Source organism: Trichomycterus rosablanca, chromosome 15 (genome assembly GCF_030014385.1).
Source record: "Trichomycterus rosablanca isolate fTriRos1 chromosome 15, fTriRos1.hap1, whole genome shotgun sequence".
Taxonomy (NCBI): Eukaryota; Metazoa; Chordata; class Actinopteri; order Siluriformes; family Trichomycteridae; genus Trichomycterus; species Trichomycterus rosablanca.
In genome coordinates, this window is record NC_086002.1 from 12,483,073 (window position 1) to 12,510,000 (window position 26,928).

The window sequence follows — 26,928 nt, forward strand, 5'->3', positions numbered from 1 at the left end:
GTGGGCAATTTAGGGCTAGTAATGAGGTGAAAAAACTAAATAATGATGTGATTTCAAACAGGTGATGTCAACAGGTGATTGTAATCCTGGTTTAGTACAAAAGCAGCATCCAGGAAAGGCTGAGTCTTTGATGAGCAAAGATGATCAGACCTCTAGTTTGTCAACAAATGTGTGAGAAAATTATTGAAATGTTTAAAAACAATGTAACAAGTCCAAAAGTCAGGGTCTGTCATGGTATGGGGGTGTGTCAGTGCCCTTGGCAAAGGTAATTTACACTTATGTGATGGCAGCATTAATGCAGAAAAGTACATTGAGATCTTAGAGCAACATATGCTGCCTTCAAGACGTCATCGTTTCCAGGGACGTCCATGCATTTTTAGGACTGGCCTGCCTGCAGTCCTGACCTGTCCCCAATAGAGAATGTGTGGAGAATTTTGAAACGAAAATTGTGACAACGACGACCCCGTACTGTTGCACATCTTAAGACGTGTTTGCAGGAAGAATGAGACAAAATAAAAGCTGAAACACTAAATCGCCTGGTATCCTCGTTGTAGTGAAAAAGAAAGGCAACATTACAAAGTGGTAAATGCTTTACTGTCCCAACTTTTTTTGGAATGTGTTGCAGGCCTGAAATGCAGGAATAGATGTTTATTAATAAATGAAATGAAGGTGACCAGAAATAACATGAAATATCTCAGGTTCATCCTGTTTACAATGAAATAAAAGTCAAAGTAAATGTAAGAAACTCTGTGTTTTTATTATTTGCATTTTCCATGCTGTCCCAACTTTTTCTGATTTGGGGTTGTATTATTCAACCCCCTTACTGATGAATTCTTTAATTAATAGTTTGAAATGGCATTTTGCTTTTTAAATTAAATGTGTTATTTAATAATATGCTAGTTTTCCTGGTTGACACTTATTTTCTTGTTTCTTTTCGTTAACAGGTTTGTGCTGGTGTTTAGCTGCTTGGTGCTGTCTGTATTTTCCACTATTCCAGATCATCAGGAAATGGCATCACGCGCACTCTTCATATTGGTAAGCCTGTATGAGGGGAAAATGGGATCAAGGGTTATCATTCTTGTCCATTTAAAATGTCAAATAAACCGTGTGTCAAGGACTGTGCAGAGTCAAGGAATAATGTGTTGATCAGGGTGTGGCTTTCTGTACACAAAGCTGATCCGCATATGAACTCGCCTCATGCAGGTGAAAAGATGCAGTCGGTACTGCACACGTGTCAGAAGGTAGTATTGGTACAGAGGAAGCATAAGGCACTCAGGGTAATTGGATACGACTAGATTAGGGAAGAAAATTGGGGGGAAAATTGCAAAAAAAATTAAAAATAAAGCCAAAAATAAAGTCAGTGGTTTAACTTAAAAAAAAAAAAAAAAAAAAAAAAAAAAAAAAAAAAAAAAAAAACATTTTACAGGTCATTTTATTGCTGAAAATCACATAATAATTTATTTAATACATTTATTTTATTAAACTCAACAAGAAAAACAAGAATCTTGTTAATTCAATTTACTTATCTTAAACATATACGTAGCTGACAGGTACAAAGAAATGATACTGATACCACTGTTGTTTGTTCCCCAAACCTTGTTTGCCATCTCATAGCAACCAGCTTTCCCAGTTTTCCATGCACCTAATGTATGCAGGCTAACCAGCCATTTAACTGTGTGCTAACTGTCCATACATACACCGATCAGGCATAACATTATGATGATTCATCACGGCACCTGTTAGGGGGTGGGATATATTATATTAGGCAGCAAGTGAACATTTTATCCTCAAAGTTGATGTGTTAGAAGCAGGAAAAATGAGCGTAAGGATTTAAGTTTGACAAGGACCAAATTGTGATGGCTAGACGACTGGGTCAGAGCATCTCCAAAACTGCAGCTCTCGTGGGGTGTTCCCGGTCTGCAGTGGTCAGTATCTATCAAAAGTGGTCCAAGGAAGGAACAGTGGTAAACCGGTGACAGGGTCATGGACGACCAAGGCTCATTGATGGACGTGAGTGAAGGCTGGTCCGTGTGGTCCGATTCAACAGACGAGCTACTGTAGCTCAAATTGCTAAAGAAGGTAATGCTGGTTCTGGTAGAAAGGTGTCAGAATACACAGTGCATCACAGTTTGTTGTGTATGGAGCTTCATAGCTAATTTTGGCAGCAAAAGGGGAATCAAAACAATATTAAGAATATTAATTGCCTGATTGGTGTAAAATCCCAGTTATTCATTACTGGGTAACATTTGGGTATGATGAAGTAAAGTAGAATGTTAATGAGCTGTTTCAGCAGGATGCTAACTGTGACACAGGTTCAGATTTACGTATATATGAGAGCAAACTGTCATATAAGCGATCAAATGCTTTTTAATTTAAATTTGAGTTGAAATTAAAGCAAGATTATGTACCAGAGCATTTATTACATTGTTTGTTTATATTTATCCACAGTAATTCATCCTCTTTAACTCCTCCTTAAATATTACATTAAAGACCCTCTAGTACAGGGTTTTTCAAATGACCCAAATTTTGTCCATATTTTTTTACACGGCCCAGGCCACACAAACAATGCATGTTTTTTCTGCTCTACTCTGTACAATCTGGTCCTACTGTGGTTTACAAGATGTAACATAAAGCCTACACAAGGGGGCGTTTGTGTGAAAGTTCATTTTGTGTTTATGTGCCTGTCTAGTAAAACATACGAAAGCTCAGAGCATCGTATGTACTAGAGCTCCCCTAGATAGGAACATTGTAAACCTGTGGAAAACTGTCCTGTATCAATAAAGCTCTTAATAATAATATAATATGTTTTTCACAAAAAAATTGCTTGGGGTGGCCAAACAGCCAAGATGTTGAAAGGTGCACTTGTCAGTACATTCTCAGTGCCGGTCCCAAGAAGGGGTGCTTCAGGAATGGCATCTGTGCTAAATCAGGTATGCAGACTGGAATGATCCATTGTGGCGACGCCCAAATACAAGAGCAGCCAAAAAAGTGGTGTTGGGTTTAAAAGACGTTGAGTTTCATAAGGATGTATGGGAAACCTGTTAATGCGTTCCATGATCCCATAAAACTGCATATACACTGATTAGGCATAACATTATGACCACCTTCCTAACTTACTGGTCTGGGGTTATGCAGCCCCATATGCAACAATCTGTGATGCACTGTGTATTCTGACTCCTTTTTATCAGAACCAGCATTAACTTCTTCAGCAATTTGAGCTACAGCAGATCGTCTGTTGGATCGGACCACACGGGCCAGCCTTCACTCTCCACGTGCATCAATGAGCCTTGGTCACCCATGACCCTGTCACCGGTTTACCACGGTTCCTTCATTGGACAACTTTTGACAGATATTGACCACTGCAGACCGGGAACACCCCACAAGAGCTGCAGTTTTGGAGATGCTCTTATCCAGTCATCTAGCCATCACAATTTGGTTGCTCAAATCCTCACGATTGCCCATTTTTCCTGCTTCTAACAAATCAACTTTGAGGATAAAATGTTCACTTGCTGCCTAATATATCCCACCCACTAACAGGTGCTGTGATGAAGAGATAATCAGTGTTATTCACTTCACCTGTCAGTGCTCATAATGTTATCCCTGGTCGGTGTATAGTAGGCTGACGTAAAATAATAGGGTTTTTGACACTTATACACAGAAAATAACACAAATATAATATAAAAACACTGAAATACACTTTTCTGATGTTAAGTGGCGGTGGACAAAGTGACTTATTGTACTAAAACAACGAGCGAGGAATTTAATTAGTGGAGAGAACTTATGATTGTTATGTGGGAGAAGGTAGGACTCAAACGCAGATTTTAAATAAAATAATAATTTTATTTATTTATCTTTTAAAGCAAAATACAAAAGAAAGGTAAAAACTGGAACAACCAAAAACAATCGGAAACTCCGATAATGTCGCTGACACTGCGGACAATGGAAACTGAGAAAGAGAAGAAAAATATAAATATGAGGTGAGACGCGAACCAGGGTCGTGCCGGTGCACGCCGGGTGCGTTACCACCGCGCTATTCGAGCGCGGGTTTTTAATTCAACCAGAAGCGCTGCTAAGCGCTGCGGTAGGACCGCAATAGGAGAAGAACGCTCGCCGTAGACCAACCCAAGAAGCGGTGGTCAAGGCGGAGCACAATCGGCGAACACTCTAACTGGCTTCTCCAAGAGAAAAGCACGCCGATCTGAAAAAGAGAGAAATATAATCAGTGATGACAGACACAGCTATGGTCGGGATTCGAACCGGGGAAGTAGGCTCGCCAGCCAAGTGCTTAACGGCGTCGCCACCCAGCAGTTACGAGATCGGGACACAATAACGGTAATGTGTTTATTAGAAAAGGGCTTTCACCGGTGTCTGATGCTAGCGGTTAGCAAAGCCGCTAGCGCAAACCCGGCAAGATAAAAACAAAAGCAGTTCGCGGACTGCACGGCGTCGCACTACACTGGCCCTAGAGGAAATAAAGCAAGCTATTTACCTCGACCTTTCAGTCTACACACCCGACTAGCCTAGCTGCTACCCGGGGATACCTGCTGACCCTAAAAAGGAGCATGGACGAACTGCCACTGAGAGAGAAAAGAACAAAAGGTGCGACACCCGCTGCTGCGCAGAGCTGGCTTAAATAAGCCAGCTCCCAGCTGCGGGCAATCAGCCCTAATTAGAAGGCTTTCTATTTACAGCCTTTGTTTCCTGAGCTCTGTAACGCCTGCTTCGCCGGGAACCCGGGAGTCGTTCACCAGCTACCGCAGGCATCCTAATAGAACCCCCTCCTCTAGGGACAGCTCCTGAGGTCCCAAGACCCGCTGCTCGGTTCCGGCGGAACTCGCGGATCAGTTCAGGGTCCAGGATCTGGCGAGCCGGTACCCATGAACGTTCCTCAGGGCCATAACCCTCCCAATCCACCAGGTATTGGGTGCTACCCTGAACCTTCCTATTATCCAGCAGGCGGCGGACAGTGAAGGCAGGGGCACCCTGGATGATACGAGGGGCGGGAGGTTGGGGAGGGGGTGAAACTCCCCCGCACATAAATGGTCGGAGTTGGGAGACGTGAAAAGTTGGATGCACTTTCATCCTTGGAGGAAGCTCCAACCTATATGTCACCGGGTTGATCCGCTTTACCACCTTAAACGGACCAATGTACTTGGGTGCCAACTTGTGAGGGACACCTCTGACGGGGAGATTCCTCGTCGACACAAGAACGCGTTGGCCCGGCCGGAAGGTGAGAGCCGGCTGCCGCCTGCGGTCAGCGGTGCGCTTCATGGAGCGCTGGGTGGCTAAAAGTGCCTGCCTTGCTTTGCGCCAGGCGGCGCGGCAGCGGCGGACATGAAGCTGTACAGACGGGACCGCTACCTGCTGCTCTTGCTCAGGAAAGAGCGGAGGAGGGTACCCGAACTGAGCTTCAAACGGTGACATCCCTATCGCCGAGTGATGCAGGGTATTGTGAGCGAATTCAGCCCACAATAATTTATCCGACCACGTGGCCGGATTCCCTGCCGTCAGGCACCTGAGCATCTTGCTCAGATCCTGGATCAGTCTCTCCGACTGCCCATTCGACTCAGGGTGATACCCTGAGGATAAGCTGGCCTTGGCGCCAATAAGTTGGCAAAAGGCCCGCCAGCACTGGCTCACAAACTGTGGGCCCCGGTCAGACACAATGTCTGATGGGACCCCATGCGCTCTCACCACATGTTGCAGGATGATCTGCGCAGTGCCCATGGCGGATGGTAGCTTGGGCAGCGGAACAAACAAGCAAGATTTGGTGAATCGGTCAACAATTACCAATACCGCCGTGAACCCCCTGGACTTTGGCAAACCTGTCACAAAATCCAGGGCAATATGGGACCACGGTCTTGAAGGTATCGGCAACGGTTGGAGAAGACCTCTCGGGCGTTCTCTGGGGCTCTTGTTCAGAGCGCACACAGAGCAGGCACGGACAAAGTCACGTACCTGGTTCTCCATCCCCGGCCACCAAAATCTTCGGCGCAGCAAAACCAGGGACTTAGTCACGCCTGGGTGCGCCGCGAAAGGGGAAGAATGGGCCCACTCAAAGACCTGATGACGTACTGTAGAGGGTACGTACAGTCTATCAGGAGGTCCCCCACCGGGGTCGGGTTCAGCCCTTTGGGCGTCCCGAATGACCTTTGAGATACCCCAGGTGACTGGGGCAGCTATCTGGGTCGAGGGAATCACGGGATCAGGCCCGGTCTCCGGCCTAGTCGGTTCCCACTGTCTAGACAGGGCATCCGGTTTACCGTTCTTGGATCCCGGTCTATACGACAATGTAAAGTGGAACCTACCAAAAAATAAGGACCACCGGGCCTGACGTGAATTCATCCTTTTCACTTGTTGGATGAACGACAAGTTCTTGTGATCAGTCCAAACAAGAAAAGGATGTTTGGCTCCCTCGAGCCAGTGTCGCCACTCGTCTAAAGCCAACTTAATAGCTAGTAGTTGCCTGTCTCCGACCGGGTAATTCCGCTCAGCCGGAGTCAGGCGGTGCGAAAAGAAAGCACACGGATGCAGCTTCTTTCCTGGCCCCACTCTCTGGGACAGAACTGCCCCTACCCCGACCTCAGAGGCATCAACCTCGACTACGAAGGGTTTCTCTGGGTCTGGCAACTGCAAAACTGGAGCAGTCGTTAAGAGAGATTTTAGCCTGTCAAAGGCTTGTTGGGCCTGCACCGACCACTTGAAAGGACCCTTACCAGTAAGGGCAGTTAAAGGAGCAGCGACGGTGCTAAAGTTCTGGATAAATCGCCTGAAAAAGTTTGCGAAGCCCAAAAACCTTTGCATCTGGCGAACAGAACTTGGGGTTGGCCAACTCTCCACTGATTTTATTTTGGCCGAATCCATGCGAAGGGTGCCCTGAGAAACAATGAACCCTAGGAAGGACACCGTAGGGGAGTGAAAGACGGACTTCTCCAGCTTGACGAAAAGATGGTGATCGAGAAGGAGCTGGAGGACTCGTCGGACATGCCCTATGTGTTCGTCGATGGACCGGCTAAAAATGAGGATATCGTCTAGATATACGTAGGCGAACTTGTCAAGGGTCTCTCGTAAGACCTTATTGATAAAACGTTGGAAAACTGCGGGGGCATTCATTAACCCAAAGGGCATCACTAGATACTCATAGTGGCCAGTGGGCGTAATGAACGCAGTCTTCCACTCATCCCCCTGCCTGATCCGGATCAGGTTGTACGCGCTGCGTAAATCGAGCTTTGTAAAAACAGATGCTCGCTGAAGGGCTTCAAAAGCCGTGGCCATCAACGGCAGCGGGTACCGATCCTTGATCGTGATGGCATTCAGACCGCGATAATCGATACAGGGGCGCAAAGTGCCGTCCTTCTTGTTCACAAAAAAGAACCCTGCCCCGGCTGGGGAGGAAGAAGGATGTATGAACCCCTGCTTTAGTGCCTCGCGCACATACTCCTCCATGGCTACCTTTTCTGGACCGGAGAGCGAGAAAAGGCGCCCCCTAGGAGGAGTAGTGCCAGACAACAAATTGATGGCGCAGTCGAACGGTCTATGGGGGGGCAAGTCCTGCGCCCTGGACTTGCTAAAAACCTCCCGTAAATCATGGTACGCAGGAGGAACAGTTGCCAAATCCGGGGTCTCCATCTTAGGTTCGGATGGATCGGAAATCGTGCCGGCTTGCAGTAAGCACGAGTCCCGACACCTCGTTCCCCAGATGAAGATTGATCCGGAGGCCCAGTCGATCTGGGGATTGTGTCTTTGCAACCACGAGTACCCCAAAACCACCTGGAGATGAGGAACGTGAGTCACTAGGAAGGTGATCCGTTCCTCGTGGTTTTGCAGACGTAAAGTGAGAGCTTTAGTCTGTTGGGTAATCGGGCTGCCCGCTACGGCTCTTCCATCCACGGCATGGAGCGAGACCGGATTGTCTAGCGGTTGGACCCCTATCCCCAGCCTGCGCACCAGATTGATGTCAATGAAGTTCCCCACCGCGCCTGAATCGACACAGACCTTGAGGTCTGTGTCTCCCGACCCCCACGACAACTGGGCCTGAAGGAATAGGCCCTGAGCAGGGATGTTAAATCGGCCCTTCCTCGGCTCCCTGGTACGAGGATGGCCTACTCGTTTAACGACCGTCGGGGTCGGGGTACCGAGCCCGATGGTGATGGGGCGGCCCCCTGGGTTAGCCCTAACTGCATGGGCTCGGGATCCAGGTCGGGTGGAGAATGTTTAGGAGGGGTCTGCGAACGGGTGAACGGGGGACAGTAACCCCGCTCCCGCGTTCGCTGACGCAGACGGGTATCTATGGTTGTGGCCAGTTTATAAAAGGCCTTGAGAGTAGATGGAAGGTCTCTAGTGGCTAACTCATCTTTGATTTTACCCCCTAGCCCGCGATGAAAAATGGCGATGAGGGCTGCCTCATCCCACCCACACTCAGCAGCTAGCGTCCGAAATTCTATCACGTAATCGGCTACTGAGCGTGCACCTTGAGTGAGCTCTAATAGCCGAGGGCCTGCCTCGCGACCTCCCGAAGGGTGGAAGAAGGTTTCTTTAAGGACCTCCTTAAAGGTTTCTTCTGAGGCGCATTCTGGAGCATCTTGCTCCCATAAGGCAGTGGCCCATTCTAAAGCCCTTCCCGTAAGGAGGGATATAATATACGCTACTTTGGACCGCTCGGTGGGGTATCGAGCGGGTTGCAGCTCGAACGCTAGTGAGCATTGCAAAAGGAACCCGCGACATCTCTTAGCCTCTGCCGAAAACCTTTCGGGAGGAGGAAGGGGAGTGTCCGGGGTTCTGGGTTGACTAGCGGGGGGTACGGAGCTAGGAGTGGCAGCGGTGGCCGGCAACTGCTGGGCAAGGGCAGCTACCCGCTGAGCCAACTCATTGATGGCCATTTCGTGTCTACCTAATGCCACGCCTTGGTGGCGTAGCGCGTCCGCGGCGGTTGAGGAATCTGCTGAGTCCATTTTATGGTCGCACCTTTCTGTTATGTGGGAGAAGGTAGGACTCAAACGCAGATTTTAAATAAAAGAATAATTTTATTTATTTATCTTTTAAAGCAAAATACAAAAGAAAGGTAAAAACTGGAACAACCAAAAACAATCGGAAACTCCGATAATGTCGCTGACACTGCGGACAATGGAAACTGAGAAAGAGAAGAAAAATATAAATATGAGGTGAGACGCGAACCAGGGTCGTGCCGGTGCACGCCGGGTGCGTTACCACCGCGCTATTCGAGCGCGGGTTTTTAATTCAACCAGAAGCGCTGCTAAGCGCTGCGGTAGGACCGCAATAGGAGAAGAACGCTCGCCGTAGACCAACCCAAGAAGCGGTGGTCAAGGCGGAGCACAATCGGCGAACACTCTAACTGGCTTCTCCAAGAGAAAAGCACGCCGATCTGAAAAAGAGAGAAATATAATCAGTGATGACAGACACAGCTATGGTCGGGATTCGAACAGGGGAAGTAGGCTCGCCAGCCGAGTGCTTAACGGCGTCGCCACCCAGCGGTTACGAGATCGGGACACAATAACGGTAATGTGTTTATTAGAAAAGGGCTTTCACCGGTGTCTGATGCTAGCGGTTAGCAAAGCCGCTAGCGCAAACCCGGCAAGATAAAAACAAAAGCAGTTCGCGGACTGCACGGCGTCGCACCACACTGGCCCTAGAGGAAATAAAGCAAGCTATTTACCTCGACCTTTCAGTCTACACACCCGACTAGCCTAGCTGCTACCCGGGGATACCTGCTGACCCTAAAAAGGAGCATGGACGAACTGCCACTGAGAGAGAAAAGAACAAAAGGTGCGACACCCGCTGCTGCGCAGAGCTGGCTTAAATAAGCCAGCTCCCAGCTGCGGGCAATCAGCCCTAATTAGAAGGCTTTCTATTTACAGCCTTTGTTTCCTGAGCTCTGTAACGCCTGCTTCGCCGGGAACCCGGGAGTCGTTCACCAGCTACCGCAGGCATCCTAATAATGATCAGTCATTTTTAAGAGAAGTTTAGTGTTGCTGTGTCATTCTTTTAGTACATTAATCCACATTAAGCTTTATTTATTTATTTATTTTTAACAATGTGCTTTAGACTCAGAAAAGCTGACTCTCATCCCCAGCTATAAGTTCATAAGTGATACAGTGAGGAAAATCCAGCTAAACACAGATACATGTGGACTCTTTCAGAGTGAATATGATTGTTATTCCACACAAATGCAGATCTGTCTCTTACACGCACTTTGATGACGTTTCACTGCACCATTTAAGCCAAGCGCTAAACGAAGCGGTTGTTCATTGTTAATTTGAAATAAAAAAAAAAATGTAAATGTAAAGGCTGAACATGTTCATTTTAAGGGTAGAAATGTCTCCACAAAGTGCGTCGAGTTTCAAAGATTTCGAGTTTAAGCAACGTTGAGTGACAAGGTACCACTGTAACTTTGTTTGAATTGGAAAGAATGGCCTTAAATACTTTTAATCACTAAATTCTGATGATCTGTTTAAAGTTGACCTGATCAGAAGTTTAATCACAGTGCTTAATCAATGCACCTGATTGAACATAACCATGTTGGTGCATGTAATTATCACAACAAGCTATAATAGCAGTTTATAGCCTTGGTGTTATTTTGTGCTGTTTTATTCTGATTGAAGAGCACACAGTCTGAGTGGAGTAGAGGAACGGCAGTAGAGTTAGCACTGGAACAATCAGCACAACAACAGACATTTAAAAGAGGAAGAAATTAAGGTGATAGAAGAGATGAAGCATGACAAATAAGCAATTAAACTTGGCAGCAAACTACGTATCCATAATTAAACGCTTCCCATGGTGTGTTGATTACAGCTGGGGGGAAAAAAAACTGCTGTTGTTAAATAAAACATTTACATAGCATTTCTTTTATTATTTGCCTTTATTTATTCATTTTTAATAGATGGTAATGTTGCTAGTGTATTTGTAATTACGCAGATCACAATCATTTTCAAGCTATTAAGAGCAATTTGCAAGAAACTAAAAGCAAACTGAACACAGAACAAGCCATGTTAAATATTTAATCAATGCAACCACTGAATAACATTTTACAGCATGGTAAATATTTTGTTGTGTTCCTGATTTTATTATGAGTGTTTTTAAGTGGCTGTGGTATAAGCAAAATAACTACTGACGAACTGTCCTGTTATGAGAAGATAAAAAACTGGTGCAGAAGACCTGTTCTTTACACCCAGCATGTCTATTATTATATAGACATATTACATATTACTATATTACAACAGGACACTTTGGTAGGTATTATCCTATTATATTACATGTTAAAGGTACGATCAAGCTAAAACAAAGGCTAAAGAACAAAGGGAACTGGATTAAAAAGTCATGTCATGCATTTAAATACACTGATCAGCCATAAAATTAAAACCACCTCCTTGTTTCTAAACTCACTGTCCATTTTTGTCAGCTCCACTTACCATATAGAAGCACTTTGTAGTTCTACAATTACTGACTGTAGTCCATTTGTTTCTCTACATACTTTTTTTTAGCCCCCTTTCAACACCTCACTGTCACTGCTGGACTGAGAATCGTCCACCAACCAAAAATATCCAGCCAACAGTGCCCGTGGGATACTGAAGGTATAGAAGATGACTCAAACAGCAGCAATAGATGAGCGATCATCTCTGACTTTACATCTACAAGGTGGACCAACTAGGTATAGAGTGTGTAATAGAGTGGACAGTGAGTGGACACGGTATTTAAAAACTCCAGCAGTGCTGCTGTGTCTTATCCACTCATACCAGCACAACATACACTAACACACCACCACCGTGTCAGTGTCACTGCAGTACTGAGAATAATCCACCACCTAAATAATACATGCTCTGTGGTGTTCCTGACCATTGAAGAACAGGGTGAAAGCAGGCTAAAAAAGTATGTAGAGAAACAGATGGACTACAGTCAGTAATTGTAGAGCTACACAGTGATAAAATGATAAAACCTGATAAAATGGACAGTGAGTGCAGAAACAAGGAGGTGGTTTTAATGTTATAGCTGATCAGTGTAGGTCCAAAATAATAAACCTCTGGAATACAGCTGTTCTTGTGATTTCTTTAGAATCAATCATTTACAAGCATCTTACCATGTTATAAAAGTATGTTTTGAAGTAAAACTGATTACTTTCATCTTTTTTCTACATCCAACAGGAGTTTGTGATGATCGGGGTGTTTGGGTTGGAGTACTTTGTGCGGATCTGGTCGGCAGGTTGCTGCTGCCGATACCGCGGACTGCAGGGACGACTGCGCTTTGCTCGAAAGCCATTTTGCATCATAGGTAAGCATGATGGCTCTTGATGTCATTAAAGACTGAAGTAGGGAAACCCAATACAGAAGTAGATCAGAGCCTAGATCAGAGGTGAATTCACTGTTTGATGCAAAACCAAATACAGAGGCTCTCTGGATGTTTATTGTTTTCAGACAAGAAAAAAAGCTTAGCTATAAATAGCATATTCTATTAATTATGTTATTAATTAATTAATTAATTAATTATTAGTAATTAATAATAATATATTAATAATATCAATATTTATTTTATGTTTTATCATTGCTTCATCCTGGTCAGGGTCATGGTGAGTTTGGTTTCCCAGGAATCACTGGGTGTAATGCAGTAACATACCCCGGACAGGACACCATCCATCACTCTAAGATATAGCCAATCATGTCTGTATTTAGGTGCCCGACCAACTGGGGATTCAAATCCTTGATTCCAGTGATTGTGGGCTTACCTCTGCACCACTTGAGCACAGGCCCTTGGAATTTTTGTCCTGACCAAATCCACCCCCTTACCGAACTCCCCAACTAAACTCACTTACTTACTCACTTTCTTAACCGCTTATCCAATTAGGGTTGCGGGTAGAGTTCTGGAGCCTATCCCAGCTTTTTCAATGGGCGCAAGGCACACAGTAACACCCTGGACGGGGCGTCAGTCCATCGCAGGGCAGACACACATACACACACACATTCACCTTTAGGGCAATTCAGTGTCTCCAATTAACCTGGCTGCATGTTTTTGGACTGTGGGAGGAAACCAGAGCTCCCGGAGGAAGCCCACGCAGACACGGGGAGACCATGCAAACTCCGCACAGAAAGGACCCGGGCCACCCCGGCGACAGTGCTACCCTCCGAGCCACCGTGCCCCCCCCCCCACCCCCACCCCCCAACTAAACTGTAAAAAAAATACATTTAACCATAGAGGTGTTAATAACATATTAGATCTTAAGACACTATGCAAGCATAGCAACAAAAAGATGAATAAACTTAACAAATTAAGGTCTTTTTAGATTATGACACAAGTACATGTATACACTGTACACTGATCAGCCATAACATTAAAACCATAAAAACAATGACATGGTGGTGGTGTGTTAGTGTGTGTTGTGCTTGTATGAGTGGATCAGACACAGCAGCGCTGCTGGAGTTTTTAAATACCGTGTCCACTCACTGTCCACTCTATTAGACACTCCTACCTAGTTGGTCCACCTTGTAGATGTAAAGTCAGAGACGATCGCTCATCTATTGCTGCTGTTTGAGTTGGTCATCTTCTAGACCTTCATCAGTGGTCACAGGACGCTGCCCACGGGGCGCTGTTGGCTGGATATTTTTGGTTGGTGGACTATTCTCAGTCCAGCAGTGACAGTGAGGTGTTTAAAAACTCCAGCAGCGCTGCTGTGTCTGATCCACTCATACCAGCACAACACACACTAACACACCACCACCATGTCAGTGTCACTGCAGTGCTGAGAATGATCCACCACCTAAATAATACCTACTCTGTGGTGGTCCTGCGGGGGTCCTGACCATTGAAGAACAGCATGAAATGGTAAGTAGAGCTGATAAAATAGACAGTGAGTGTAGACACAAGAAGGTAGTCATAATGTTATGCCTGATCGGTGATCAAGATGCCAGACTTTAAAGCTTTTTAAAACTGCTCAACCAGCAACACAGCTTGCAATGATTCACAACTAGAATTAGGAGTTTAAAGAAGAATTATGGACAAAACAAGCTGCTTCCTAAACACTCGGAAATGGAACAGCATACGTAATGAGGAACACTTTCAATGCCTCCATCTGTATGGACTCGCAATTTTCATGTGTGATTCTTCCTCATAGGAATATGTATGAGGGAGGAAAGTACAAATTACCTGTTGCCAAGTACATAGCATGCTACCTGCTCATTTACCATGCCAATCTGGCAACTCTTTTTTTTCAACCATTATGTTCATTTTGTCTGGCGCTGTATTTTTTAACAAAGAACTTGTCAGACCTGGTATCTAATATTATGCATAGTTCCAGCAGAAATACAGTCTAGTTTCTTTTTTTTTCTTTTTTCCTGTGTTCCAGACCTTCTAAACCTGCAAGGGCAATCTTTTAAAACCCTTTTTAACCATCATGTAATGAGGCCATGGTGAGCCTTGACCTCCTCGTACCGTTCCCAGCGCTTCTGAACTCATCATGCGTATTTGAGGAGGAACTCATTAGCCGTGAACTATAACACCCTGTGTGTACGTGCCTGCGCCTTTGTGCCTCTTTACAGCACTTAGTCCTGACCTCGTGATTTTCATTCGGGAATAGACACAGTAATGGATGGTGTTTTTTAATAAATAGCCGTGTGAGGGTATGTGTATGTGTTTTTTTGCGGTTGCAGTGGTGAAATTGTAGGCAAGTGTGTTACAGTCATTAGTGAAAAACATAACTCGTATTAAATAAGGGTGGCACGATTGGTTGAATCAGTGCCGCAAAAATAAATTTTCCCCCAATTTTTCTCCCCTAGTCTAGTCGTGTCCATTTACCCTGATTGCGTCCTCTATACTGATTCGACCCTTCACCGCTGACTGAGGACACCTCTCAACTGACAACTGCCATTTTTCACCTGCACGAGTCGAGTTCTTACACCGACGAGCACTGTGTACGGAGGGCCACACCCCCATAAGCATTATTCCTCAGCCCTGTGCATGTGCCATCAGTCAGCCAGCAGGGGCCGCAGTTGCACCAGTAATGAGGACCTATGATCCGACTTTCTTACCCTCTAACCCTGAACAACAGCCAATCGTTGTTCATGCTGCCGCCCAGCCCAGTCAGAAAGGCAGAGCTGAGATTCGATGCGATGTATTCGAAACCCCAAATCTGGTGCGGTAGTGTACTTTACCGCTGCGCCACCTGAGCGGCCCTGAGCTTATTTTTTGCTCATTTTAGCTAGCTTAAGGGCTTCATTTTTTAATATCACGTGACTGAAATAGGTGTGTCAAGAGGAACAGACAGATGTTATTAAAAGAGAATGTGACTGTCAATAAAACTGAAAGAAAAAAATAAATAAATTATTTATTCTTTCTGTGTGGCCCGGTAATAAATGACCCACGAACCTGTACCGGTCTGTTGCCCGGTGGTTGGGGACCACTGGATTAGATACTAAACCTCTAACTAAGTCCCCTTAGAGAGAACTTTAGTTCATTTCATGTCGACATGGGTAACCTTGGGGTATTTTGTTTTTCCTCTACTTTAACTTTAATATTTATGCTATTTGTACTATGAATATTTTACATTTTATTGCTTCCGCCCTCAGACTTGTTGCTGTGCACTGCAATGATGTGTCCTTTGTTTGTTTTATGTCATTTTCAGCATGTCCACACTCTGTCCACCAAGTTGATGACTTAGTAGCCCTGCTTTTTCTTTTCCTTTTTTTGAAAGAGCCGGAACATAATGTATCAGCCTTATTACTTATGTCATAAACCAATACGTCTGGGAGTATCAGAGCAGTGAGGCTGTGTTTTTATGGGCTGGAGATGGATGGGATGCGAGGTAAAATAGAGAAAGCCAATATTATTGTTCTGCCCAAGGCTTGAAGCTGTTTATGTACTTTGAGGGTTTGTTAAGTGGATGTGGGATTTGTGTGTACTTCCTATAACCCCTCTGTCTTTTATTCCATTTCTCTCCGTCTTATTTCTCTGTCTCATTTTTTGTACATTAGTCCTGGGCTATACTATATAACAATAATAATCAAAATCAGGCGTCTGTTTAAGGGCACGGATAATAGGCTAATATGTTGGCTCACCATAGTGAAAACCGCAGTCTCAGTTAGGTCAGACACATTTAGCGTTGGAGAAACTAGGAATGGAGATTTGGCCATCTACTATCTGGTTAAAGTCCCGACACAAGCGACAGAGAAATTCAGAGAGCACAGCATGAACTTCCATGTGTGTGTTAAGCTCTCTGTGGAAATCTCCCTCTGTCTGGTGGTAAGCCGTTAGAATAGCTAAATCTACTAGCTATTTAACTTCATTATCAGTGCCATAACACAGATAATTAGGGAAACATCTGGTTTCTAAGGACTTGGACCTGATCATATTCATAGTCATCATTTTATTATCGTACTACTGCTTTTGGTCAGGGTCTGGTTTCATTGAAATCACTGGGCACATTGCAGTAACGTATCCCAGACAGGAAGCTATTCCATCGCAGGACCTCGGCATGCCTGTCTGTAGACTCATGTCTGTACATAGATAGCCGACAAGCCGTTAGCACCGCTGGGGATTGAAAACCTGCATTCCAGCAGTAGCGGGCTAGTGCAGTTTACCACTGTGCCCCTAAGATCAAACTGTCCAGACGCTCAACTGTATTTAGTAAAAGATCAAAAGATCAGTAGCTCTTTGGTTACAATTTTTTTTGCGTTGGTTAAACTTATCACATCTGATCACCATCCTTTGTGTTATCATGTGTTTAAATGTAAGCTGATGCCAGATTGACATTAAAATACAACATGTCCTTCAGCAACTGATCAAAATGTAGTTTATTTTTCAGTGAGTCAGTGAGTCAGGACCCCCCCCAACAACACTGTAATTCCAAATCAAAAGTTTAGTTTCTGTTCCCAGTGCCATTATGGAAAATTAGGCCACAGTACCTGCTTTTTAGAGGCTTTGTAACTGATCTAATGTAATACCTTCCCCAATGCTTCTATAACTGAAGAATTGCACTGTAACCAATTGGAATGCAGTTCCAGTTCTTAATGCCCTTGATGTTTTCATCCACAATGATGCTGTAACCAATTCCTTTATGCCCCACTATAATGGATCAGACCACAACTTCAAGACCCAGTCTAACAAACCATCAATCTATAGTCTGTCCCTCAAAACATGCTGTAACCAATCAAAGGTTAGTTCCTGTTCCCAATGCCATTGTGTGTAATTAGGCAACACTACCCACTTTTAGAGTCCTTGTAACTGATCTAATGTAATACCTTCCCCAGTGCTTCAATAACTAAAGGATTGTACTGTAACCAATTGGATTGCAGTTCCGGTTTTTGTCCACAGTGATGCTGTAACTAATTCCTTTATGCCCCACTGGAATGGATCAGACCACAATTTTGAGACCCAGTCTGACTTACCAGTCTGTCTCTAAAAACCTATTGTAACCAATCAAAGGGTTAGTTCTTGTTCCCAATGCCACCATAGTACCTGCTTTCAGAGTCCTTGTAACTGATCAAATGCAATATCTTCCCCAATGCTTCTATAACTAAAGGGGTATAAAATGTAATCATTTTGAATACAGTTCAAGTTCTCAGTACCCTTTATGTTTTATCCTTAATTATGTTGTAACCAGTTCTTCTACCGCAGTTTATGCCTCACTGTAATGGATCAGACCACAATTTTGAGACCCAGTCTGACTTACCAGTCTGTCTCTAGAAACCAATTGTAACCAATCAAAGGTTCGTTCCTGTTTCCAATGCCATTGTGGATAATTAGGCCACAGGACCTGCTTTCAGAGTCCTTGTAACTGATCTAATGTAATAACGTCCTCAATGCTTCTATAACTGAAGAATTGCACTGTAACCAATTGGAGTGCAGTTCCAGTTCTCAATACCCTTGATGTTTTCGTCCACAATGATGCTGTAACCAATTCCTTTATGCCTCACTGTAATGGATTGGGACCCAGTCTGATCAACCAGCTATTCATAGTCTGTTCCCTAAAACTTACTGGGACCGATCAAAGCCCAGTAACCAATCATACCAGAGATCCTGTCTAATAGTACTATAGCAAGTCAAACTACACTTCTTGTTCTCACTGGTAGCATTATAATTTACACAGTAGTTTCTGTTGCTACTGTGCTACTGTAACAAATCTGATGGCAGTTCCCATTCCCAATTTTACTCCTGTAACCAAATCACAAAATTGTAAATACGGATTATGGCCCTCTGAACCCGGCTTTCCCCTTTTTTCTTAAAGCATGACTGATGAAAATTAAAACTACATTTACTTATTCTCTGTTTCTTTCTTCCACCATTCCCTTTTTCAGACATTATAGTGCTGATCGCCTCCGTTGCTGTGGTTTCGGCCGGTAGCCAGGGAAACATCTTTGCTGCATCAGCATTGAGGAGCCTGCGCTTCCTGCAGATTTTGCGCATGGTGCGCATGGACCGACGCGGAGGCACCTGGAAACTTCTGGGATCTGTAGTTTACGCACACAGCAAGGTATGCTGATGAAAAACAGCAGGTTTTACATGAACATAACGTTTAATACATTTGGAGTTTCACAGAGTCAGATTAAGCCCATGGCCCCTGTAATTAATTATTTTTAAATGACATAAAATACATTTACACACTCTAATAATCTGGACTTGGACTTTGGACTTGGCCGACTGTGAATTATTGCTACAGTTATATTGAACAATTTTAGATTAACTGTGATTAAGACACAATTGTGAGTCACTGTGGATAAGAGCAATTGCTAAATGCTGTAAATGTAAGTGTAAAAATGTAACATGAACAGGGTTTTTGGTGTAAAATACAGTATAAATCCAGCAAACTTTCTTTTATGTATTCATTTTGAATCAGAACTAGAAGCATCTTGTGGCAAGTCAAAATTAAGCTCAGGTGGCAAGTCAAAATTTAACTCAACTCAAATTTATTTGTATAGCGCTTTTTGCACTGGACAATGTCTCAAAGCGACTTTACAGAATCCAGGACCAACAAACCAAAAACCCCTGTTAAGCAAGCCGAGGGCGACAGTGGCAAAGAAAAACTCCCTTAAAAATACAGGAAGAAACCTTGAGAGGAACCAGACTGGCACAGAAGTAAAACACGCCAGCACACCAGAGCTGACTTCTCAGCAGGCTGGGTGCCTACACGAGCAATGATTGGCTTGTTCACAGGGAGGGTGCCTGATTACAACCTCTGATCCCAGATAATGGGATCAGTGCGTGACTCTCCGGGCGTGAAACTGAGCCCCATATGAACTCGGCTCGTGCAGGTAAAAAGATGCAGTCGGCTAGTACACACGTCTCGGAGGGGGCGTGTGTAAGTCACGGCTCTCCTCAGTCAGGAGTGGAGGTCAACATCAGTAAAGAGGAAGCGTAATCCAATCGGGGAAATGGATATGACTAGATTGGGAGGAACATTGGGGCAAAAATGCAAAAAGAAAAAAATAGAAGCATCTAAAATCACATCAAACTGTATTAAATAGTATGTACATAGCCTTAGTAACTACTCATGGTGTGGATGGTTTGTATTCACTATGGAGTGCATTTTATGTAATCAGATACAACCGTGCAATTTGACTACTACTTTAGTAATACAGTCAACAAAGTGGAGTTACTGGGGGTGCTGATACACTGTGCATTAAGAAAGATGCTTTATATTATGTAACTATATACATTTAAAGTAGAGATAGACATGATAATGTGTGTATAATAAAGTATCCATACATGACACTGAAGTTTTTTTTCTTGTCTGTTTTTCAGGAACTTGTGACTGCCTGGTATATCGGCTTTCTGGTGCTTATCTTTGCCTCCTTCTTGGTTTATCTTGTGGAAAAGGACCATAATAAGGAGTTTACCACGTATGCTGATGCTCTGTGGTGGGGCACGGTGGGTTACTCTCTGCATTTACATTTTTAGCATTTAGCAGACACTTTTTTCCCAAAGACTTAAAGTACTGTGACAGTATTCTGTTTAAGCAATTGAGGATTAAGGGCCTTGCTCAAGGGCCCAACAGTGTCAACCTGGCAGCGGTGTGGCTTAAACCAGCAACCTTTTGAATACCAGTCCAGTACCTTAACCGCTAGGCTACAACTGTCTTTGAGTGAAAGATTCAGGTTCAAATCCAACCTGAAGCCCACAACACAGAGTGGAGCGGCCAGTTAGTTATTACTATACATTAATGCTATAGTCCACTGTCACAGCTTGTTGTGACCTAGCTAAGAAGAAGTTTTAGACCCCCCCCCCCTTCCCAAGAAGGCCACTAATGCCCAGTTTGTCACAAATTGTCAGGGATTGCTTTGAGCAACATGAAAAACACGAATGTCACCTCTCTTACCCAGGAGGCAGAAAAAATAAAAGCATAGGGCTAGTGCAGACCCAGTCTGTTCAAGCCAGTGTATCGCAGGACACCATACAATCACCTTTTCTTTTACTCACTTAGACCCAGACAGAGCCTTTTAGAGCAGAAAATACACAGTTTATATGTATTTGGGAGGGGCGGAAACTAAAGTTCACAAAGGAAACTGATGCAGACATTGCATACAGTTTAAACCTTGTTTTTCAGAGTCCTGGTGCAGCACCCACACTAATTGATGCACCACTGGATTACCTGCTATTAAAAATACACAATATTTATTACAACGATCAGCCATAACATTAAAACCACCTCCTTGTTTCTACACTCACTGTCCATTTTATCAGCTCCACTTACCATATAGAAGAACTTTGTAGTTCTACAATTACTGACAGTAGTCCATCTGTTTCTCTACATACCTTTTTATCCTGCTTTCACCCTGTTCTTCAATGATCAGGACCCCCACAGGACCACCACAAAGTAGGTATTATTTGGGTGTTGGATCATTCTCAGCACTGCAGTGACAGTGACATGGTGGTGGTGTGTTATTGTGTGTTGTGCTGGTATGAGTGGATCAGACACAGCAGCGCTGCTGGAGTTTTTAAATACCGTGTCCACTCACTGACCACTCTATTAGACACTCCTACCTAGTTGGTCCACCGTATAGATGTAAAGTCAGAGACGATCGCTCATCTGTTGCTGCTCTTTGAGTTGGTCATCTTCGAGACCTTCATCAGTGGTCACAGGACACTGCCCACAGGGCGCTGTTGGCTGGATGTTTTTGGTTGGTGAACTATTCTCAGTCCAGCAGTAACAGTGAGGTCACAGCACAACACACACTAACACACCACCACCATGTCAGTGTCACTGCAGTGCTGAGAACGATCCACCACCCAAATAATACCTGCTCTGTAGTGGTCCTGTGGGGGTCCTGACCATTGAAGAACAGCATGAAAGGGGGCTAATAAAGCATGCAGAGAAACAGATGGACTACAGTCAGTAATTGTAGAACTACAAAGTGCTTCTATATGGTAAGTGGAGCTGATAAAATGGACAGTGAGTGTAGAAACAAGGAGATGTTCCTCCCCAACAGTGGCTGCATGGCAGAACTTAGATTTAAACTCTCAACCTTTCAGTTAATAGCCCAAAGCTCTACCCCTTAGGCTACCACTGTATGCAAAGCAGAGGTCCATAAAGACATGATTTGGTGAGTTTGGTGTGTAGAACCAGACAGGATTTCAACCTCTGATTTCTATAACCAATACTGTCTGGTGTAATTCTGAAGTATGTGTGGGTACAGAAACTTATAACTAAAATGCTTTAACTACTGTTTTTAGCTCTGTGTCTTAATCGAGTGAGCTCATGTTTAGACATGCGTTTTGCATGTCGCTTATACTGCTTGTTAGATTCTGTGCAAAACAATAAAAACAAACATCATAAATCTAACATGTTTAATGTGCCTTCCTTCCATGTCAAATTAACTCAAAGTGTCTGCCAAATGATCAGATGTAATTATTTTTCATTGAATGGCTCTCTCTCTTTAGGTTGTGTTTGTAAAATGCTCTTTCATTTTTAAACAGAGTAATCATAATGAGCCATAATGATGGCGGTGTTATTCTCTGGATGCACATGAACAAGTCTGTGGATGAAGTGACTCCATCAGTAGGTTACCCATTATTCAGAGGAAAGGGTCACTTGCTCAATACCAATCATGGTCTTGTTTAGACAGGAAGAAAATCACATAAAGATAAAGGAAAGGAAACTATTATATTTTTATATATACCAACCAGGCATAACATTATGACCACTGACAGGTAAAGTGAAAAACACTGATTATCTCTTCATCACAGCACCTGTTAGTGGGTGGGATATATTAGGCAGCAAGTGAACATTTTATCCTCAAAGTTAATGTGTTAGAAGCAGGACAAATGGGCAAGCAAAAGGATTTGAGCGAGTTTGACGAGGGCCAAATTGTGATGGCTAGACGACTGGGTCATCTCCAAAACTGCAGCTCTTGTGGGGTGTTCCTGGTCTACAGTGGTCAGTATCTATCAAAAGTGGTCCAAGGAAGGAACAGTGGTAGAACGACGACAGGGTCATGGGCGGCCAAAGGTTCATTGATGCACGTGGGGAGCGAAGGCTGGCCCGTGTGGTCCGATCCAACAGATGAGCTACTGTAGCTCAAATTGTTAAAGAAGTTAATGCTGGTTCTGATAGAAAGGTGCAGTTTGTTGCGTATGGGGCTACATAGCCGCAGACCAGTTAGGATGCCCATGCTGACCACTGTCCACAATGGGCACGTGAGCATCGGAACTGGACCAAGGAGCAATGGAAGAAGGTGGCCTGGTCTGATGAATCCCGTTTTCTTTTACATCACGTGGATGGCCGTGTGTGTGTGTGCGTCGCTTACCTGGGGAACACATGGCACCAGGAGGGTGAGGCTTTGGGCAATGTTCTGCTGGGAAACCTTGGGTCCTGCCATCCATGTGGATGTTACTTTGACACAGTCCAGAATGATCTGCTGTGGCAACCCCAAAGAAAACATTCCAAAGGATATTGTAGTGTGTCAGACACTCCAAATAACAATTTTAAATGTGTGCAGTGGGTCTTTGAAGTTCCGTCACTGGTGGATTAAGTCCAGAGGCTCTTTAAACTCATAAGGCTCATATATTTATAAACATGGCTCTGCACACAGGGGCACAGTCATGCCGGTACTGAAAGGAACCTTGAGCAAACCCGCAAATAAATTATTAATTATTCTTTCTATCTACTTTGTCATTTACAATAAATGTTTTGCTGTTTCGAATTCCTAAATTAAGGATCTTAATGCCAGAGTATATTTGGTTACTTATTACAATATTTTGAGTGTTTGTTTACTGTGTTGCAACTGTTGAGAATTGTTTTTGTTTGACTGTCTAGCTGATTAGTCTATTCTGTTGCATTCTACAGATCACTCTCACTACCATCGGCTATGGAGATAAAACTCCCAAGACATGGACAGGGCGGATGCTCTCGGCCGGCTTCGCTCTACTTGGCATTTCGTTCTTTGCTCTACCTGCGGTGAGTATTGGACCCCTTGTCTTACTTCAAATTACTGCAACACCACTCACTCACTTTCTTATCTATCCCAGCTTTTCGATGGGCGCAAGGCACACAGTAACACCCTGGACGGGTGTCCATCGCAGGGCAGACACGCATACACACACACCCATTCATATTTAGGGCAATTCAGTGTCCTGTGGGAGGAAACCGGAGCTCCTGGAGGAAACCCACGCAGACACGGGGAAAACATGCAAACTTCACACAGAAAGGACCCGGGCCGCCCCGCCTGGGGATCAAACCGAGGACCTTCTTCTCCACCGAGCCACTGTGCCGTACACTGCAACACCAGTCCAGCCGATTTTATTCATGTTACTTTTGTGCTTCCAGGGCATCCTGGGCTCAGGTTTTGCTCTGAAGGTTCAGGAGCAGCACAGACAGAAACACTTTGAGAAGAGGAGGAATCCTGCAGCCTGCCTCATCCAGGTGAAACTGATTTGTTTACTGCAAATATTTGTTTACTGATGGGGAAAATCAGGCTGTGACAATTTTATTAGATATAATTAGATAGAACATTTATTGTCATACCTGTGTACAATGAAATTAAGTGTGACACTCTCCAAAAAAGAGAAAAAATATATTATAATATATTCACATAGGAAAAAACTATAAAACTCCAGTATGAATTTATTAATTAATAAAGTGACATAATAAATCACATGTTCAAATATGTGCAAAATGCCCACAATGTGCAGAATGACAGTCTATTTGAGGTGGGATGAACAGTCAGTGAGGTGTGATGGAGGACACAGCTCTTGGGAAGGACCTGTTTCTTAATCTGTTTATGATCTTATTGTGTTTCACTAGCTGTTTAAAATGTTTTATTTATATATTAATATTAATATTGCATTAATTGAAAGAGAAAGGTTTTATTATCTGACAGTAACGTCTCTCACTGTGGTCTGCTGGACTGGAGTTTAAAATCCTTAAAAAATCACAGGCCTACACCAGTGCTGAGATTCTGAGCCCCCGGTTTCGAATCTTGGCTCTGCTAAAGCTCCGGTCGGCTGTGCGCCCTCTAGCAGGCACAATTGACTAATGCTTGCAGCAGACAAAATTGGCTTCCAGTCTGCTGGGTGGGAAAGACTGGACTAAGGGGTGGAAGTATTAATGCTGTGTAAGGACCTTGGTTGCCCAAAGCGCCTGTACAGAAGTATGGGTGAATAAGAAGGAATTGTAGGGCGAATACACACCCTCCTTGCCAAAACCAAAATTCTTTTTTATGGTCCAAACCAGGGGTGCTCACACTTTTGTGGCTTGAGATCTACAATTTCAGTCGACAAGTCATCATGATCTACTTTGACGCTTTTTTAAATGCACTTCAGTTCCTATATTGATATTCAGCTTTACAGGGCAAGCAACAGAAAGATCACACTAACCTTATTCTGATGATTTACACTGAATGGTATCAGCCAGGTTTATGTAGTCTGAACAGTAGCTGCTGATACCAATTCTCAAGCAGTCTTCCGAGTGTTTATCAGTAAGCGTGGACCGATATTTAGACTTAATTATTTTTATGTGGGAAAAGGCTGTTTCACACAAGTAGGTTGATCCAAAAAATGCTGGCAGTCAAATATGTGGCACATTTTTATATGTTTGGATATTTTACCTCAGCCAGCAAGTTCCAAAATTGTCCAGAGGAGTCCCTCGACTTCATGTGAATGACAGATTGTAGGGTTATGAACAAAACAAACGTCTTTGCAGTGTTCTTGCACGAATAGAAACGTTTTTGGTTTATTTGTGCTTGGTTGCATATTTATCTTCACAAACAGTGTAGGTTACAAAAGGAAAAATGCAAAAGTAGAGCAAACTGGCTACTAATGAATGAAAACTTTCTAGATTCGCTGTGCTTTAGGTGGGCTGAGGAGTAGCTATGGTAACAAACCACAATTAAAGGAACAGTGGCCACATTTCATGTCAATCACATTGACCTGTTTGAAAGAGGCGCGATCGATCTACCAGCGTGCACTGTGCGATCGACTGGTAGATCGGGATCGACGTATTGGGCACCGCTGCTCTAAACAAATCATTGGAACTGAGAATTTGCACTCGTGGGACCTGTGCCACCATGTGCTCGTCACTGCTTGTCGCTACACTTGGTGGGGTAAATGCTCAAAATAAGGAAATGTACTCAAATAGTCTTCTTGTACGCAAAGAGAAATTCATGACCCACACATGTCAGAGTGTTTAAAATGTTCCAAAATATCTTCAGGCTAAATATTTTATCTGAAATATTTATGCAATTTTGGGTTTGGCTCATTTTTGCCCAGCAGTGTGTGTTATTGTGTATGTGTTTACACATATAAATGTATATATATATACGTGTAACAACCCACGTCTCTTCATGGTCATGTATCAGGCAGCGTGGCGTTACTACTCCACTGATGCTAGTCGTCCTTACATGGAAGCCACGTGGCATCATTTTGAATCTGCCCTCCATGCGCTCAGGCATGTATAGATGCCTGCTTATACCAAAAAACCTAACAATGCTGTTTACTAACCTATTTCTTTTTCTTTGTTTGTGTTTTTCCCTCCTTACTTTCACTACGGCCTTGTCCCCCTTTTTTCTTTGGTGTCCTTTTCTTTCTTGGTTTTGTTTGTTTGTTTGTGTGTTTTTGGCATGCAGTGTGTTTGGCGTAGCTATGCAGCTGATGAGAACTCGGTTTCCATTGCTACCTGGAAGCCACATTTGAAGGCGTTGCATACCTGCAGTCCTACAAAGTAGGTACAACCACGTGTAGCTGCTGATTTAGATGCTGCATGCATCCACCTTTCATCATTAATTATCTGTGAATGAATTTTTTTTGTGATTGCTTCTCATTCTATAGGCTTTTTTATTTATCTAAATACTGTATGTACTTATTTTTACTGAACATCAAGTTTAATTTGATGAATTTATTTCAAATGTGGTAGACCAGTATAATTTAAAAATACTGTAGGTTAGTACTTGAGTCACCATCAGTTCTATTGTTGAACAACTATTTTAAGGTCAGACTATTTTTATGTGAAATTACACATTCAGATGGGTTTTCAGAAATTATTATTTGACAGAAAATAATATGGATTATTATTGGCACAGGTACAATTTGTAAAGACGTTGTATTGTTATATTCTTATAACATCTGAAGACACATTAAAACCTTAAAATACAAAGGTGGCTAATTTTACCTGAAGGTTGCAGACATTTAAACAATAAAACTGCTAAATAAAACTAAGCTGAATACTGAACCTTATTACTGTAACTCAGTAATTATTGTGGCTCAGTGGGTAGCACTGTTGCCTCACAGCAAGAAGGTCCTGAGTTTGATTCCCAGGTAAAGCGGTCCGAGTCTTTTCTGTGTGCAGTTTGCATGTTCTCCCTGTGCCTCTGTGGGTTTCCTTCCGGAGTTCCGGTTTCCTCCCACAGTCCAAAGGCATGACAAAATTGTCCATGACTGTGTTTGACATTAAACTTGAACTGATGAATCTTGTGTAACCAGTAACTACCTGTCCTGTCATGA

At 43.6% G+C, this 26,928-nt stretch overlaps 1 protein-coding gene across 1 annotated transcript in view; it reads left to right on the forward strand.

Annotated features, from left to right (window-relative positions):
• The window catches only part of kcnq5b (potassium voltage-gated channel, KQT-like subfamily, member 5b), a 170,924-nt gene that overhangs the window by 122,506 nt on the left and 21,490 nt on the right, over positions 1 to 26,928 (forward strand). The window contains exons 2-8 of the mRNA XM_063009305.1: positions 945 to 1,035; positions 12,156 to 12,282; positions 18,294 to 18,469; positions 19,738 to 19,863; positions 23,279 to 23,389; positions 23,759 to 23,854; positions 25,788 to 25,876. Coding sequence (XP_062865375.1) covers positions 945 to 1,035; positions 12,156 to 12,282; positions 18,294 to 18,469; positions 19,738 to 19,863; positions 23,279 to 23,389; positions 23,759 to 23,854; positions 25,788 to 25,876 — 816 coding nt within the window. The remainder of the gene's footprint in view (positions 1 to 944; positions 1,036 to 12,155; positions 12,283 to 18,293; positions 18,470 to 19,737; positions 19,864 to 23,278; positions 23,390 to 23,758; positions 23,855 to 25,787; positions 25,877 to 26,928) is intronic.